General features: G+C 50.5%; 6 protein-coding genes across 6 annotated transcripts; 2 read left to right on the forward strand and 4 right to left on the reverse strand.

Moving 5' to 3' along the window:
* Positions 1–142: 142 nt before the first annotated feature.
* MRS44_005352 (uncharacterized protein) lies at positions 143–1,057 on the forward strand (the record flags this gene model as incomplete). Its single annotated transcript, XM_046272446.2, has 1 exon — positions 143–1,057. The coding sequence occupies one exon, from the start codon at positions 143–145 to the stop codon at positions 1,055–1,057; it is 915 nt and encodes a 304-aa protein (XP_046123846.2).
* Positions 1,058–2,748: 1,691 nt separating this feature from the next.
* Positions 2,749–4,142, forward strand: MRS44_005353 (uncharacterized protein; the record flags this gene model as incomplete). Its single annotated transcript, XM_046273262.2, has 6 exons — positions 2,749–2,892; positions 2,940–2,976; positions 3,025–3,487; positions 3,536–3,666; positions 3,720–3,921; positions 4,118–4,142. The coding sequence occupies 6 exons, from the start codon at positions 2,749–2,751 to the stop codon at positions 4,140–4,142; spliced, it is 1,002 nt and encodes a 333-aa protein (XP_046123845.2).
* A 682-nt stretch (positions 4,143–4,824) lies between these two features.
* Positions 4,825–6,955, reverse strand: MRS44_005354 (uncharacterized protein; the record flags this gene model as incomplete). The annotated part of the gene is made up of 8 exons (XM_046284433.2): positions 4,825–5,266; positions 5,318–5,533; positions 5,603–5,848; positions 5,903–6,023; positions 6,074–6,359; positions 6,419–6,469; positions 6,531–6,749; positions 6,800–6,955. 8 exons carry the CDS (start codon positions 6,953–6,955, stop codon positions 4,825–4,827), a joined length of 1,737 nt encoding a protein of 578 aa, XP_046123844.2.
* Positions 6,956–7,634: 679 nt separating this feature from the next.
* MRS44_005355 (uncharacterized protein) lies at positions 7,635–8,969 on the reverse strand (the record flags this gene model as incomplete). The annotated part of the gene is made up of 5 exons (XM_046271877.2): positions 7,635–8,110; positions 8,162–8,293; positions 8,345–8,515; positions 8,598–8,713; positions 8,782–8,969. The coding sequence occupies 5 exons, from the start codon at positions 8,967–8,969 to the stop codon at positions 7,635–7,637; spliced, it is 1,083 nt and encodes a 360-aa protein (XP_046123843.2).
* Positions 8,970–10,106: 1,137 nt separating this feature from the next.
* MRS44_005356 (uncharacterized protein) lies at positions 10,107–10,514 on the reverse strand (the record flags this gene model as incomplete). Its single annotated transcript, XM_046281778.1, has 1 exon — positions 10,107–10,514. One exon carries the CDS (start codon positions 10,512–10,514, stop codon positions 10,107–10,109), a length of 408 nt encoding a protein of 135 aa, XP_046123842.1.
* Positions 10,515–12,421: 1,907 nt separating this feature from the next.
* Positions 12,422–16,754, reverse strand: MRS44_005357 (uncharacterized protein; the record flags this gene model as incomplete). Its single annotated transcript, XM_046271880.2, has 2 exons — positions 12,422–13,488; positions 13,892–16,754. 2 exons carry the CDS (start codon positions 16,752–16,754, stop codon positions 12,422–12,424), a joined length of 3,930 nt encoding a protein of 1,309 aa, XP_046123840.2.
* Between the last annotated feature and the right edge of the window lie 204 nt (positions 16,755–16,958).

Raw genomic sequence — 16,958 nt, forward strand, 5'->3', positions numbered from 1 at the left:
TTTCGACACCTGGCGCTGTTTGACTAATCGCCCGGACGAATCACCCAAGATTCTCCCTCGCCTACATCAGGTCCGAGATGTATCTACCGCTTCACCGGCGCCTTCAACGCTGACGGACTCTTCAAGCATCCCCAGCAGCTTAATGCCCTCACAAAGACTCTTCCCCGAGGGCGTCGGAACCCCAGAAGACCGCTTGCTGGATCTTCGTCTGTTCTACCACTATCTGGAGATGACGACACGGTCAACCGACGTGCAAATTTCCTGGGCTTTCTGGATAGTGCAAGAAGCGTCACGATCACCGTCCGTCATGGAAGCTCTCCTCGGCTTTTCAGCCTTCCATCTGCGACGTCACCACAAGCGCGACGAGACTCTGCGTGACGCCTCTCACAGGTTCATGGCTCGCGCGATACAACGCCACAGAGAGCAGCTCAGGGCCGGATTTAATGACAGCAATGCTGCGAGCATTGTCGCGACCTGCGCCTTGGTGACCTTCCACTCAAGCGTGAACCATTCATTGCTAAGCTCGGATGATGGTGGCCACCGCCTGCCTGTTCACTGGTTCCGCTCATTTCACATGACGATGCAAGTGATTCGGATGGCCCGCTTCTTCAGCCCGGACTCGGACCTCTGTCGAAGACTTGCAGGGATTGACAGGCTCCAACACGAAATTATGGAGAGGGAAGGCGGTGACAAGTTCAACTTTCTCCTTGAATATATCGACCCGCTGGGCCCTTCAGACGAGGAATCCCTCCTGGCTTACAGCCAGGTCGTGGCTCTTCTCTCATCGCTCTACTGCGACCTAGAGCATACAACGCCGCTCCTCTTCTTCATCACCGTGTCCCCTCGGTATGTTGACCTTCTGGCGGCCAAGGACCCCAGAGCGTTGGCCATCCTAGGGTACTTTTTCATGCTTGTAAAAAGTACTCGACAGTTCTGGTGGGTAGATGGAGCTCCCGAGTCCGAGTTTGCTACCGTTATGGCATTATTACCCCACCGATGGAGGCCGGTGATGGATTGGGCAGTGCTGGAGTTTTCTCAGCAAAAGTGTTCGGCTTAGGGCCTTGAAATCACTCTCAGTAAGACATAGGTAGAACCCAGAATTATATTCAATAAGAGTATCTAAGTCTCAATTCTAGCTTCGTAGGACAGGATCAGGACACCACCATATTAAACCCAACCCCGAGTCTAACCCATTTCAGCCCTGCACAAACAACCTGCCCTCCAGTGGTAACCTCCTGGATAACCCGTCTGTTCTATCATGAAGTGTTGAATGAACGAACCGTGGCCACGCCTTAACCCAGTACCTTGTTGATTTCATCCTTACAAGCCCCAATTGTTATTGTCTGGAATTGTGACAAGAAGGCATCAGCCACTTTATTGTCTTCAAAGACGAGTCTGCGAGAGACCGTCAGCCACAACAGCAGGAGACACAGTTATTAATACATGACGGCAGTAAGATCCAATACCGCAAAACGCTATAACGTAGTGAAAATGTAATATGTTCTTTGTTAGAGTAGAAGCCTGGGCCTCGATGGGATAACTGAGCTAGCGGATAGTAGTGAAAATGGTTTGGGGGGACAGGTTGTTGAGCCAAGTTTGACGAAGGCGACTGAGCAATCAGATGGGGGGAATGTGTCGTTCACCCCGAGAGAGCTCTCGTTCGCAGCGTGGAGTTCGATGGATGACAGGCATGCACCAGCAGGGTTCATTCAGGAAACCGCTGCAGTCCAAGAATCGGTAGGGTTATCTAGTTGATACCTCGATAGCCTAGGGTAGGGGTAATTCGTCATGCAGTAGTGTTAGAGGGGTTGCATGCAGGGTGCTTAGTATCTATTAGTTATGTTTAATCAAGAACGATAATATCCTTTGAAGTAGCATTAAACCGAACGAAAAGGTAGCAGTACGGAACCTCGTACTGCTGGGGTCGCATGAAGACCAAACTCATGCGCAGGATACAAGGGTAGTGGTTGCTTTTTGGATGCTCAAGGCACCAGCCAAAAACCTGCAGCCATCACCCTCATTACCTCGCCTGCAGCAGAGCTGAAAACAAGACCTTATCATTGCGGTCGCCAAGAACTAAGCCTTGTCCCGCCCTGTTTTCAAAAACCTGTTTTCTGGTAGCACGGCATGGAACCGAGTCAGCATGGGCTTCTAGAACTGCAAGCCCAGCCAATCGAAAGTCGGACTTTTGGCAGAAGCCGCCTTACCCGGGCGTTGGGCCATGCACTGTGATTTTCAACCTGCAGTGTAACAGCCAAGTGAGGCCTTACAAGGCCTGGTTATCTTGGTGTCTTGGTCCCCAAGACCCAACATGGACCCTCGATTTCCCCAGACTTCTATTAAAGGCTCCATAACCGAGACCATACCCAAATAAATCATGGTGGTGACCCTCCCCCGCAAGAACCTTATCTCTGCCCCTTGATGCAGTGCTTCTGGACTCAATAGCCAAGACTAACCCGCAGCGAGTGATAACCAGGCTGTTCGCCCAGCCCTGACAACAAGTGTGACATGACCCTCCCCCGCAAGGCCAGCTGGAGTTGGGCGATAACGCGCCGTAGAAAATGCAGACGATCCCCCGCACAGCCCGCCCAGAGACTCACTCTGCCTCGATGCCGCTGCCTCGTGGCGTGTTTCAGGCGCCTTGCGTTATCATTCTGCCATGAAAGGCTTTCTTTCTTTCAGCAGAGGCATTATAATCTCGGGCCCCTCCTTTTGATGGCCACGACCTCGTGAGTCGAAACTCAAACAATGGCTGGACTCCAAAACAACTCCTATGCTGCCGTGTCAATCACCTGGGGAGCGGCCCTCATCGCGGTGATCCTGAGGATCTACGCGCGGCGACTAACGAAGCAGGCCTGGTGGTTTGACGATTACTTTTGCATCTCTGCATTTGTGAGTGTGGTTGTATTGTCGGTGGAGCTTTCACTTAGAGTCTTTAGGTCTTTGGCAGCGCGTACAACAGTATCATCGTCGTTTGTAAGGCACCCGACAGCTGATGCTGATCGCCAGTATTGACCCATTTAGGGACTGTCGACTGGTATCTCGGCCAGGAACTCGATCCCACCCTCTCCGACCAGCAGAGAGAGCACATCCTCCTGTACAACAGGCTCCTCATGCTGTGCACAGAATACTGCTACGCCTTCTCCATCGCGTCATCCAAGTTCACCATCCTGAGCCTCTACTGGCGCCTCTTCAAGCACTCCTCCATCAGGCTGCCAATCCAGATCATGCTGACGGCCTCTCTTGCCTGGATCCTCCTCCGAATATTCATGGTCTCGCTGCAGTGCATCCCGCTCAAGTACTTTTGGGACAAATCGATCGATGGGCGCTGCGGAATTGACGAGTCGCAGTTCTTCTTTGGGACCGTGTTGACCCATTTTGTCATGGACATCATCATCCTGATCTTGCCAGTTGTTGAGGTTGGGAAACTGCATCTGCGACTGGGGAAGAAGCTGGCCGTTATCTGCCTCTTCCTGATCGGCTCTATGTAGGCTATTCCGCCTATCACTTGATGTGCAATCAGCTGACCATGCAGTGTCTGTCTTGCCTCGATATTCGTCCTCATCGAGTCGATCACGTATGACGAAAAGACTACACAAATGCCTCGCGACGTTGCCCTCAACTTCATCTGGGGAGACGTCGAGGTCAACGTCGCCATCGTCTCTTGTAAACCAACACTCCCCACCTCAACCTCCTGTTATATAGCTAACCCAACCCAGCTTGCTTCCCTCTGCTCCGTCCCGTCTTCAGCCTCATCCTCCCGAAGTCCTTCCTCAGCTCCTACGGCAGCCGTCACCCCACCAGCCGAGCCACGCGCAGCCACCACATGAAGCTGGCCACGATCCACACGATACGGACGAACAAGGAGAAGGGAATCGACGAGTCGAGCTCAACGCATCAGCTGGGGGATCCGGAGCAGGGGTATGGGGCTGAGCCGATCCAGACGGTTATATCTAGTCACCTGCGCAGCTCTCGGAGCTCTAGTAGTGGAGAGGGGGACATGGAGGGGATGCATGTGAGGAATGATATGGTGGTGGAGGTAGAGCCTGCGTGTCACATGAGAGGATGATGCCTTGAGTTCTTGAGATTCTACGAATATCATCTGCTTTGTTCTTAGGTTGAGTACAACCCTTATTCAGTGAACCTCACATCTATTTGAAGGAATTGCCTCCCAAGCCCATTTTGTTCCCGGTCTTCTAGACACGACGTGCAGTCAAAAGGCCGCATGTTTGTTTCCGGCATCGAACTGTATCATGGCAACTCAGCATTGGGTTTTGATGTTGCCGTGTGTCTCTCTATGTGTTTTTTGATCATGTGTCTAACAAGTGCGTCATTGAAAAAGTAGAAGAGTATCATGGCAAACCCATACGATGTAGTAAACACGGCAAGTAATGCAAATGGAAATATGCCTGGCGACGTAAAACTAACAAGAGCCATGCCAGTTGCTTAGCCGGACTCCCCAAGAGTTCCTATGTTGAGACATTTAAAATCATCTTTTACATAGAGCTGCCTTGATCTTTCTGAAGCACACGAACTTTGGGTATGGAACGGGGTGAAACAACTCTTCAATATAGTGTTTATTATTGTCCGCAATGATGACAAGAAGCCATCAGCCACAACAGCCAAAAACACAGTCATTAATAATGACGGTATCAAAACCCAATAACGTATGTATAGTGTTTATAATTGGTTTGGGGGTAGGAGCAGCTTGTGGGATTTAACCAGACTGCTACCTGCTATGTAGAGGATGGGTATTTACCTGAGTCACGATGACCCGTTGTTGCAATAATATTATTACTCTCCAGCTCAAGTCCCTTGACTCCATTAGAGCTCCTCCCGCAAGGCGTTGGCGCACTCCTCAATCATCTTCTGCGCACCAGCCTCCAAGATGTACTTTTCTGCGTTGGTCACAGTCCGGTCAATAGCCTTGACGTCGTCCAATTCTCCAATATCCTCCTCAACCCGCTGTCCAAGCATCTTCCACTTCCACACTCCATCCTCTTCAACATAGTCGGGAAGTCCGTCGCCGACGTTGAACCTCCAGTACTTCTTGCCCATCGGCCTGGGAGCAAAGGCGTTGATGAGCGAGCGGAAGAGAATGTTTGTGATGTCGCTGTTGGTGGCGATGCCGGCGATGCTCTCGGCGAAGCCTGCCACGTTGCGCACGTCGCCGACTGATTTGGGTGCTGGGATGCCGGTTCCGATGCTGAGGAAGCAGTTTGTTGAGCGAGCAGGGCCAAAGACACTGAGGATCTCGTTCCACAACCTAGAGATGTGAGACTCTAGCTATATCTACACAAGGGAGTGAGGGACTCACCATCCAAGGGGGTTATTGGCTTGGAGCCCACCATCAAGGAACTCGTGGCCGTCGACCTTCAGGGGAGCGAAATACATGGGAGCGGCAGAAGTTGCGCGAGCCGCCTCCCACAGCTTGATTCCTGGAAGAGCCGACTTTTCCAGAGGGTTCTCGTATGAACGGAACACCATGGGTGCTTGGTTGTTTGCGCTGTCTCTCTTGGTGGCCATGACGAAGCTATCATTATCATACCTTGTCAGCGCGCTACCAAAAAAAAACAAGGAAGGGAAGTTTTTAGCCACTTACACCTTGCAAGTCTTTGCAGACTCCTCATCAAGGAGAAGCACTTCGTCAGGGTTTCGACCGAGCTGCTCCCGCACAAGATCCTTGATGCACCCTTCCAGAGCGCTGGCGTCCCACTTGGAGCCGGTGGCTATCAGACTGGCCTTTGTCCACCGCTTGGAAGAGAAGACAATGTTCATGAACTTTCGGTAGCTATCAAGGCAGTCTTTGACTGACATTTGCAGACGTCCAAGCATGATGGCGATGAAGCTGGCGACGACGTTAGCCTTGGTTCAACGGAAGAGTAGAATAGAAACAACATACCCTCCCGTGCTGGTACCACCGATCAGGTCAAACACCTCGCATGGCTTCTTGCCTGGAGCAAGCTTCTTCATGACGGCATCGAGATGCATCAGGGCCGCAACGCCACGAACACCGCCACCATCTGTACAAATTAGCGGCAGTAATGGCACGGACACCATCTTTGCGTCTTACCTAGGGACAAAACACGCAGGGGCTTATCACCGGCCGACGTCAACATCTCAGCACGGAACAGAAGCTCCTTGGGAGGCGTAGATATTTGCATCGAGTCCGGGAGGATGCTGCTGTTGACCTCCTGGAAGACCTCCTGGATGCTGAGGACCGTCTCCTTTGTCTGGCCAAACTCGAGGGGATCTCGAGCAACCGGCGCCGCAATGTCGAGGACCAGATAACCCGTTCGGGCTTTAATTTTCCAACCCGCGAAACGGGCACATAGACGAACTGCAATGCAATTGCCATCCTTTACAAAAGTCAGTCATCAACTCAATCCAAGCAGTGGAGAGAAAGATGAAAACTCACCTCGAGAAGTCGGAAAATGTCATGATCCTTGGTAAACTCGACACCCTCCTCCTAAGGACGGTTAGTTCTGTCTCTCGATTCATATAAAAAGAAAAATCATCTAGTAACGTACCCAGCCATACTTCTTGCTTAGGAAGCGATTCTTGTGACTGTCCCAAACAAGCTTGATGCCGTCCTTGATTCTAGGCTGCTTCGAGTACTTATTTTTGAGGACGGCAATTTCGAACCAAGTCCAGTTGCCGGCAAGCTCATCATCGCATTCACCTTGATCGCGGGACTCGGCTACTAGCCTGAGGCTGTGGATTCGCTCGATGGTGTGTGCATCGAGGGGCTGGCCGACAATTAACAGGAGCTGAGAGAGGTCTGGTTAGGCTGGCATACCTGTGTATGGAACCAGATGGCATCTTCGATCTCGGGACCAGTACCCTCAAGTTCCTTCTTCTTGTAGCAGGGGACGGCGTAGGTTCCCGCAGGAAACTCAACAGTGGTGTCGCCGGGGAGAACGGGGAGTTCTTCCAACTCAGAGGCGGTAAGCATGATGAATGGTGGAGGTGTAGATGTGGAAAAAGATGAGGGTGGGCTGTGAGGATTTGAGGAAAGCTAGACTGGGCTCAATCCAAGATTATATATAGTCTCGTTCTTGTCTAGAAAGGGTCATCGTCCGATTATCTCACTCTTGGCAGCTCTAGACTTTCTCTTCAGCATTCCTATCTGCAACATGGCTGCTGCCCATGGCTGGCTGGACACGAGAACCCTTCCTTTTCCTAGCAGTTCGATCCGCCACTAAGCAACGGCCCGCACCCGTCTTGCCGTTTTGCCAGGTCTAGACGGTTCGCGGGGGGGCGCTGCTGTGGACCTTGATCCGGCACTAACGAAGACGCTATTGCTTTGCGGCTGGCTATCGATCCTTTTTGAGACCATTTGATGCACCTTCAGGTCTAGACTACTGCTCAATCAGGACATGTGTGGCTTCTTGGCCGAGTCAAAGCTCAGCTCAGACAATGCCACAATAGCTCGCTTCCGATTGCGGGCATTTTTCCCTTGAAGGTTGGGAAAAGTGAATTAGTGTCGCACTGTGCGTGGTAAGAGGACCAAGGGCCAGGTAAACGATAATGAGCAGCAGCAGTGTAAGCATACGGCTAGATTACTAACGCAGTTGTTTCCTGAGACCGTGAAGATCATGCCCACCCTGCGATAAAATTGGTTTATCCTTTAGTTAGTCCCGGATAACCTCAAACACAGTCTTGCCAAGGCCTCCCTTCCCCTCATAAGTTAACTCACATGCCTCCCGCACCTTTTTGATATCCCTCATGTCCACCCTCGCACCCACCACTGGCAATAGCTTGCCTTCTTCAATATACCCCGTAAGTGTATCTAGGTCCTCCGCGTTTGGATCAAGGAACCAGTACATATATGTGACGCCCCAGCGACGTGCTCGTAGTTTACGCAGCGTATCGCCCGCGTCGAGGTACATGCGCCCGAATAACGGGATGCGAGGGTTGTCAGGTCGTTGCATGACAGACGACCCCTGGAGGGTTGCGGCGGATGGTTTCGTGGAAATGGATACAATCATGCTTGTGGAGGGAACCATCAGGGAGAGGAACTGCATAGCTTGGCCAGTTGTGTCAAATAGAAAGTCGACGGAGCCTTGGGAGATGATCTCAGTGGGATCATGTTTTGTGTAATCAATCACTGCCACCGGACCAGGTTAGCAGAGTGAAATCGAGGATCATTGGCACGCACCCTGATCTACGACGCCTTTGCCGAGAAGCTCTTCGACTTTTGGAATCTTGGACGTTGAAACCGTAGTTATGACTTTGCCGGCGCGGAAAATGTTCTTGGCAAGTTGGCACGCAAATGTTCCCGTCCCGCTCACTGAACAGAATCATTATCAGTACTTATTAATAAAGGGATGATACAACCTACAACCGGCGGGTATGAACACTGTCTTTCCTTCTAGTGAGCCATTATACTTCCTAAGTACCTGCAGCGCCGTGACGCCGGCGAGCGGCAACGATGCAGCATCACTGAAGGAGAGATTCTTGGGCTTGAGAGAAACGTAGCGCTCTGCACATTTGGCATACTCGCTCCATGAACCTGTCAAAATATGTCAGTTCTCATTTATCATCATCTTGTTCATCATCGCCACGAGCCAATCCCCAATGGCACTCAGCGTTACCTCGGCTGACTTCCGGCAAGCGTGTGTAAACCTCATCGCCAACTTTCAAGCCTTTCACATCTTCCCCTATATCCACAACTACACCCGAGGCATCATATCCAATCTGATATGGAAACCTTGCAATGGTCGCATTAGCTTAAACTTTTACATTCGGTGGGTTATAAACAGTTATCAATCTACTCACTTTTCCTCTACTGCCAACTTAAACACGCCGGCAGCCTTCTTCACGTCCACAGGATTAATGCTCGCTGCGTGAACTCGTATAACCACGTCCGTCTTCTCCGTGACCGTAGGTCGAGGCACACTAGAGAGCTCATACCGAGATGGGTCAGTGTAAGTCGGCGCTGTGATGGCAAGCATTTCCATTGCCATTGTTGCGGCTTTTCAGCAGTTGAAGGGGGGTGGAAAGCTAATGAATTTGGTAAACAATGAGGGAAAGAAACTTGGCTTCGAGAGGTCAAGGTTAACATAAATATGCTAAGTTAAATGTCCGGTTTGCCCTCATTGTCACCATGGCTTGAGATCAGCGGGTGTGGGGCAGCAATGGGTCGTCGCATTGAGTAAACTCCGCTTGCGGAGTTCAGGACCATTCCTAGACGGAATTCATTTTCGTAGAAGATGTGCCTAGATTGGTGGCCACGGACTTCAGTTTTCCTGCAATGCCGGTGCGTCGGTTCAACGCCACGTCCGTCGGGGGTTCTCTGTCCCCAGGGAGCTAGCCAGATCAGTGATGCTGCGACCAAAAGAGTTAAGCCACACCGGTCGGCGTAACGGGTTGAATTAGACATTTTCACTACAGTGGCAAAAGTTAATATCCATTTCAACCTCGGCACAAATTGAATATAATTTAAAGGTTCTGCATTGGTATGGAATGTTCCTGAAAGTGAAGTTGGAGTCCGACGGAGGCGGGTCTACTCTAGCCGACGGAGTCCAGCCACCACCAGCTATCGGGCCTTGCTCTCATGCTATCTCTATCTTTATTGTAATGTCCAGCCGAGTATCAGCCATTGTTGCCATGCCGACATTGTCAGTAACGGAATACGGGATTTATGATTTGGAATCCGCCGACGGGGAGAAATTTGGCAACGCATCTCACCCAAACAGATGGCGAGACGGGGATGACAATTTCAATTAACGGCAATTGTATATTGGCTGGCGGAGACAGATGAGAACAAATTCCCGGTTACATGTCCGCTCTTAAAATTATATAAATAGTGCATCCTATCGAGGGCGCTGAAGTTGTTACGGCAGTTTCATGCAACCTACCTCAGATCTTTACGACTCTTTCGCCACATTTACTACATTTTTAAGAAACAAAACACCCTGCATATTGTAGTTGGGATGATAAACCTAAAAGCTACATCACGTCATGCCTGCCCCTATGTGTTCAAGACCTCCCTCAAGGCATTGCTGAAAATCCTGCTATTTGCTCTGTTAGTGGGTTTGTGAAGACCCCATGATGCATGATACATACAATGCAGATTCGCAGCACAACTTGTGAGATCCCATCTAACACTCGTCGACCGAGCAGAGGTAATGGATCGAGCCCGAACAAGCAAAGTTCCACCCGTTGCAGTACGAGGCGGGACCGTTTCTCCCCTCACAATGACCAATGATTTTGTTCCGATTTCCCGCCCTGTAGATGTTCCTGCCGCTGCCGTTGGGCACGAACTCGTAGATTATGCCGCCGTCACAGGGGTTGCACGGGCTGCGCCCATACCATACTCCGTCCTTGCGCTCCATGGAGAGGTTGCAGCCCTTGCAGCCGTCGTCGCCGACGCGCTTGATGGTACCATAGGACCACGATCCCGGGACAGAGGGATGGAAGCCAGTATCGCAGGTGCCCTTGATGAGCTCGAACTTTACCGCTCCACCTAGAGAAGGCAGGAGGGCCACAAGCAATGGAAGAGGTCGCATTATGGGCACGAGAATGGAGGACCGAAGAAAGGATACGTCTAGAGAATGCAGAAGCTCGGGGAACTGAGCCAGAAGGTGGGTAGAGGAAAGACCTGAGGTAGTGTGGTGCTGCTCTGGGACAGGAGCCAGAAGATCGAGCAAAATGCTGGTCTTATATCCTCTTGATTCTCGTTAACTGAACCTAAATTTGCTCTGAGGCTTGGCGAGAGGAGTTCTGATTCTCCAAAGGATGCATATACATGCTGCTGATTTCGAAAGAGGAAGTTGAAGAAGACACACCTGCGTGCTACTCGGGCAGGGTGATGGACTCTTCACGATACGCGGACTCTCATGTAACAGTACACTCGTTGTGAAGTTTCAAACCCTCATGTCACAGGCCAATAATGATGGACCCCTCCTCTGTGCAAGCAATCTTCAGGCCATATCAATCTCCACACTTCCACCTTGGCATTCCCCGGATATGGATCTGAATGATAAGGTGGTCCTGTGGTGGAACTCACTCGTAAAACCACCACAGATTTACTTGCCACGAGGCCCTGCGTTGCATATCTGTCGCCAAGATATATCACAAGGTCCAGCCAAGGCTCTTGCATGCCCCCTTCATCTCCAGGCATCCATTGATGCTGGGTTCTCATACGAGGAAGTTGGTGTTCCGAAGGATTCGCCTAACTCACAGGAGGATCAAAAGGCAACCCCAGTCTCGGCCCCAGGTCCCAGTCCCACTCGCCTTTAATCGCAGGGACTGCACGTTTCCTTGAAGCGGAAGGTTCCATTAAATACTTAGCCGACGGGCCGTCGCGCAGGGTGCAGATCAGTCGATGAACCGGTACCGCAGACTCGATTGGGCGCTTTACGCTGGACACATTCGGCAGCGATTTAATAGAAGCGATCAAATAAGTACACGGCCATGCTGGCGCCAAGAGAGGCTGGGTTGGCCTCCAGGTTGAGCGGCCAAGTCGCCATGAGGTCGTCGCAGCTGGAGACGAGCCGTATCCCACCTCCGTTCCGAACTTCCGACATTAGGCTTCTGGTCAAGCTTGGTTCTCCAAGATTAACGCAGGACATAAGGCCATCGTCACTTGTAATTAGAGATTTGGAAGGCCACACAGCGAAGGCACGTGCGAGAACGCAGGAGCGTGATAAACTCAATGATATTGGATGGCCTGCGCCAACAAGGGCTCCCGTAATGGTCTATAGTTAGATCACATGGCTTAAAGAATCCCTGTATTTGTTATTTCCTCTCCCTGACCTAGTCGTTCAACTGTGACCCATACTTCGTACAACGAATCCCCAAGAAACTCAACATGCTCAAATCGGGGTTGGATTGTATCCCCATCTTGAGTAACATATGAATAATTCTCCCGGCCAAGGTAGTTTCTCACATCGAACTCCGTACCCGAGTTATCATAATAAAATTCCATCAGTAGTGGTTCGAGATAATCAGCCGATAATATTTCTGAGTAGAGTTCTTCGACATTGTCTCCTTGCCAATATCTTAGCTTGTTTTTGAGAATAGGCCCCGTTGGAATGATACGATCCCACAGGACACTTTCTCGTTCCTGAGCTCTGAATAGAAGCCCGACAAGTAGAAGATGGGAACACACTTCTCCATCTTGAGGCCCTTGGAGGAATACTGCAGCATGGATAAAAATAGTATTCCAGCTCGAGAGGTTGATGCTTAGAATCTCCTTGTGTGGCGATATACGACGAGGCCCAAACTCATATTTCTGCGTCATTTCAGGTTGGGTTATCTTCCCTAATCGTAATTGGAGAATTCTTTCACGACCATGCGTATTTCCAACAACGTCATGATGTCGAAGAGTGATCGACTTTGGCTCAAATTTTGCAAGATCTACCTTCACTACACTACTCAATTAGCGCTTACACTTTGGTTGTTTGATCTTTCATCACATACTGCCCGATAGCTTCAACGGCTTTTCATAGTGAAAGTTCAGTGGCTTGTGAGTCTCCACGATTTCCACCACCTCAGGCTCGGCTTCAGGTCTGATCATCATCAAACCCGTGGATCGATGGCGGTAGTAGCCGTTGGTGTGATCCAAAACAATGACAGGCCGTGCAAAAGATCCCGTGCCCTCGTCGATGCGGCAATCTAGGACTCCCAATGTCACGAATTCTTCAACGCCATGAGGCTCCCCTTTTGAGATAACCTTCTGGGCATGAAGTGTGAGCCTGACACCATCTTGGACAAGGCCAATGTCCGTTCGGGCTGTCCATCGATGGAGTTTGGAGCCAATGTCGAATGAAGACGGCTGCGATGCAAAGATGTGACCCGATTCCCTGTGGAGTAAAATCGAATGATCTTTCGATGTGGACTGCTTCAAAATCTCTTCCTGGAGCCTTAGAAACGCCTTGCGTCCCTCGCCGTATAGTAGTGGCATGTTCACCTGAAACAGCCCCAACAAACAGTACGCCATGTCCTCTGTTCTCGTCGTGGTTCGTCCAGCAGCCCAAGTCATTCTCTGGCCGATGGGATACGTCTCAAGCGGTGTCTGCTGTCCAAATTTCAACACGTGCGGGTCTATGCGAGTGATTTCGGAGATTGGCTTTGCCAACTGGTCACGGCGACCAAGGAACTCCCAGGAAGAGGTGAAGAATCGAACGTCGCTCGGCGCGATCAGCTCTTGAAGAGTCCATCCTCGAGTGAACCAACGGCTGAGCCCAAGAAGTGTCGCATCGGGGATAAATATGTCCTCAAGATATGCGTAGCAAACTCTGGAGCGTTTATACCATGCGTACATGGAATTGATGGCCTCTGAAAGTTCTGCACTGCTACTCTTATCGATGCAACAGGTATCGATCCAGATGTAGGTGTAGCCGTCTGATGCCGCCTGTGCAGCAGCACCTAGGACCTTTGAAGCACCGCGCCTCTCTCGCCAATTATGGACAGGCCCAGATTCGAGGTCTTGGAAGAGAACCTCATCGTCTCCCCAGGTGTGTGACAAGATGGCATACCCTGGAGTTGTCTTGCCGATAAACGTCTCAAGTTGGAGATTCCGTGTGTGGAGGAGCCGCATCTTAGTTCAGAAGGGGAAGACGGGCAAAGGGATTCCGATACAGCTCCAGAGAGACGAGGCCAGTGACTCGAAGCTGTTTATGCCACAGGGCGAGATAAAATAGGGTAAGGCCAGGTTGAGATGCCAAGTGGAGGTGGGAGTGGGGACACTGGGTTGCGTCCAAAGACTTCAGGCTAATTTTCTGCTTATGTCAGCTAAATTAATCACATTATTATTCACTCCAAGTCCCATAGTAGTAGAAAAAAGTAATTATAGGTAATAAAACATGTATTTAAAAACGCAGTTTTTAAATAGAGCTATTGGAATTATATAATAAAACAATAGGGTAACTAGTGTTCCTACCTTGCCTTTCCAATGGTTTCTCGCGCTTCTCAACGGACTTGGTCCGGCCCGCCCCCAGGGAATGTACTGTATCGAAGAAACACTGGTACGATTCTGGCGGGGCGTCGGCAGAACTCGGTAGGGATGGGTCGGTAGGTCGATGCCACAACGGGTAGTAGAGCAATTCTTGTACCAAATTCGAAAGTAGGCACAAATCCTTTTCGTTAGGTGGGGGGGACCTGCAAGCCGCTTCATTTTCAAAGCCATATGAACCAACAAGTCGGACGTGAGGAGTGCATGGTTTATCCCCGAAGGTGGAATAGTTGCCAGAGATTCGCGCGCGCAGGCCGTCTCGCGTCGCATCCACCCAGTTGCGAAGGGAAATTTCGATTTGCATACGCTCCGAGCCATGTGTCTGTGCAACGATACCGATTGGCAGTTGAAATTGAGCCACGGAGCCCTGGTGTGGTGAACATACATCCAAGAGCAACTGGACATTGAGATCAAAGATTGTGTCCACAAATGCATCTAGTGTGTCTAAGAAAGCCTGTGCTGCCAAACTTGAGCCAGTGACTTTGGCGAGACAATTTCGTGTGAGTAGTAAGAACCACCCCAGAGTGCCGGGAAGGTTGCGACATGGATCACTGTGACCACCGGGAAGTAGAATCAATGGCCCGGTTTCGGGGACTGAAATCTTGTTGAGGAGGAGACGCAGAAGGCGACATTGGGCATCCACGATCAGATCTGGCTGTGCCCACTCTGGAGCGGAATGCGACCACCCCAGCCAGTCTTGGCCGCGAAACGAATGCAAAAGGAAGCCTGGCAGAACCGACGGGTCGTTTTCTTCTGTGGATAGTTGCTCAGATACATAGGAAAGAAACCCAAAGCTACTCGCCTGCAACAAGAACTTGAATTGTCGGATGGAGTAAACAGGACCCTTTCCTGGAATCGGATCAAGTACAGCCACGCTAGGATGGTGCCAAAATCCGGCTGTCGCTTGTAAGTAGTACTGTATCACACTAGGACCGAGGAAGCTGCGCCTGTGTGCAAGCTCTTGTAGCCGGGAATTGAGTAGGGAGGCGAGGAAACGCCTTGCGTTTTTGGGTGGATAGCACAGTTCCAATATGCTTGCTCGGTAAAGCTTGGTGAAAGCAACATCATAGCTCATCCCATGCTTTTGCCAAATGGCTTGCCCACGGTCGGTGTCGGTGAGAAAGTCTTGGGCGGATCGATGGATATACCGAACACCCAAGTGAAGAGCAGGATAAACAAACGACCGATAGTGAGTAGTCTGAAATACCTCCAGCAGACCAGCACTTCTAATTTGAATCATCTTGGCCGTTGCTTGGCACTTTTCTTTCACTGTCTCAAATTGGTAATGGCGATGATGTATCAGATGATCGTCCAGGATCTCATCATCCATCGCGGCCATCAGTTGGAAAACGGTAAGGTTGACCCCGAACCTCGGCTTGTCCTTCCAACCCGCGAAGACAAGAAGACTAAGACAAAACAGCATCGCAGACGATTTTTGATAGATTTCGTGATCTTCGTTTTGCCTGAGCCACATGTCGAGATACAAGCCCTCGAGGTCGCGTGGGATGGAACCGAGACGTTGCCATAGTTCCTCGCGAGAATCGTCGTTTTGAATGCCTCTGGATAAAGAGTTGCTCACGAGGACGGCCCAGAGAAAAACACCTTGAGATGCCGACACAATCTCCGCGACTAACTTTCTGATGAATTCAGCGTCAAGGCGTGAGCGTGAGTAGGCCAATGCTTGGTTCAAGACCTGACTAGCATATTTCTGGAGGTCCTTCCGAGTCAAGTCATGCATTCTTAGTTGGGGATAATCGCGCAGGCGAGTTTCCAAAAAATGCTCTCGTCTACTCGATACGCAGAGTTTGAGACGTTGGCACCCTCGAAAAAGCGTGCCGAACAACGAAGTGAGGTTCTCAACACCGTCTTTCGGCCAGACCTCATCAAGGCCATCAATGAAGAGGCAAAATGCCGCTGAAGCCTGCTGTAGATAGTCGATGAGCAAGTCTTGAAGCTCAACTTGGTCCCAGTCAAACGGTGAAGATTTCAAGGATAACTCCTGTCGTGTCTCTAGATATGAAAATGCTTGGTCTTTGTCTTGGACAAAGATTTGATGGATGACCGAGCAGAGGAAGCCCTTTATGCTCTGTTGAAGCTCGGTACCTGGTTTCCAGAAGAAATGAGAGAGTATGCGAACGTTTTCTTGCCATTCTCGCAAGAGCAGCTTCGTCTGGTTTTGAGACAAGATGAACTTCATGAGGGTGCTTTTCCCTGATGCCGGTTTGCCGCTGATCCAGTACACCGGTTGGGATGACTGAAGCCACTCAACCAAACTATCCCAGGTTGGAGAATTGGAGAAATTGCCATCCTCGCCGTCAGGGTTTACGTCGTCGTCGTGCCTGGGGTCTTGGGGATCGAGAACCCAGAGAAAAGTCTCTGGACAAGCATGAGAGATCTGGTTCCGCCGGGCCTCCATTTCGGGGAATTTGAGACTTCCGAGCAAAAGACGATACGCCTCCTCCTGCTGACGTGAGCCTTTATCCACTTGAGCAGACCTCTCAACAATAAACTGAACGTTATCGACGGCCCTGGCTATGCCTTTTCGAACACGGTCTTCGGTGTGGAATAATTCAGTAGTGATGTGAGCCTTTGTCGACCTCTCAGCGCCTATAAAACCCTTGGAGATGACTTCTCTCAGTTCATGCGATTGCTTGAGAATCAAGTTCGAAAGATTTGTTCGTCCATCTGATAGTTGGCGGACGAAGTACTTTAGGTCGCGATCTAGTTCGTCGTTGTGCAAGAGGTTGGCGTCCAAGCGCTGGCGCATACCGATGAGCAACTGGGTTTCCATTGTGGATTGGACATTTGCGAGATCCTTCTCTAAGCGGTTAAGGTCGCTTTGTTTGAATCTGCTCTTGATGGCTAGTCGGAGAGCTGATCCAATTGTTGCCTTTCCACCGGTATTATGAGATAAAACTCAAGCGATATATGCCCTTCTATAGATTGCTGCTTCTAAGACCTTTTCGCTTATTAGCTTAGCTTTAGCTTAGCTATT

The sequence above is a fragment of the Fusarium solani genome, assembly GCF_023522795.1.
Source record: "Fusarium solani strain SB1 chromosome Unknown bctg00000002, whole genome shotgun sequence".
Lineage (NCBI taxonomy): Eukaryota > Fungi > Ascomycota > Sordariomycetes > Hypocreales > Nectriaceae > Fusarium > Fusarium solani.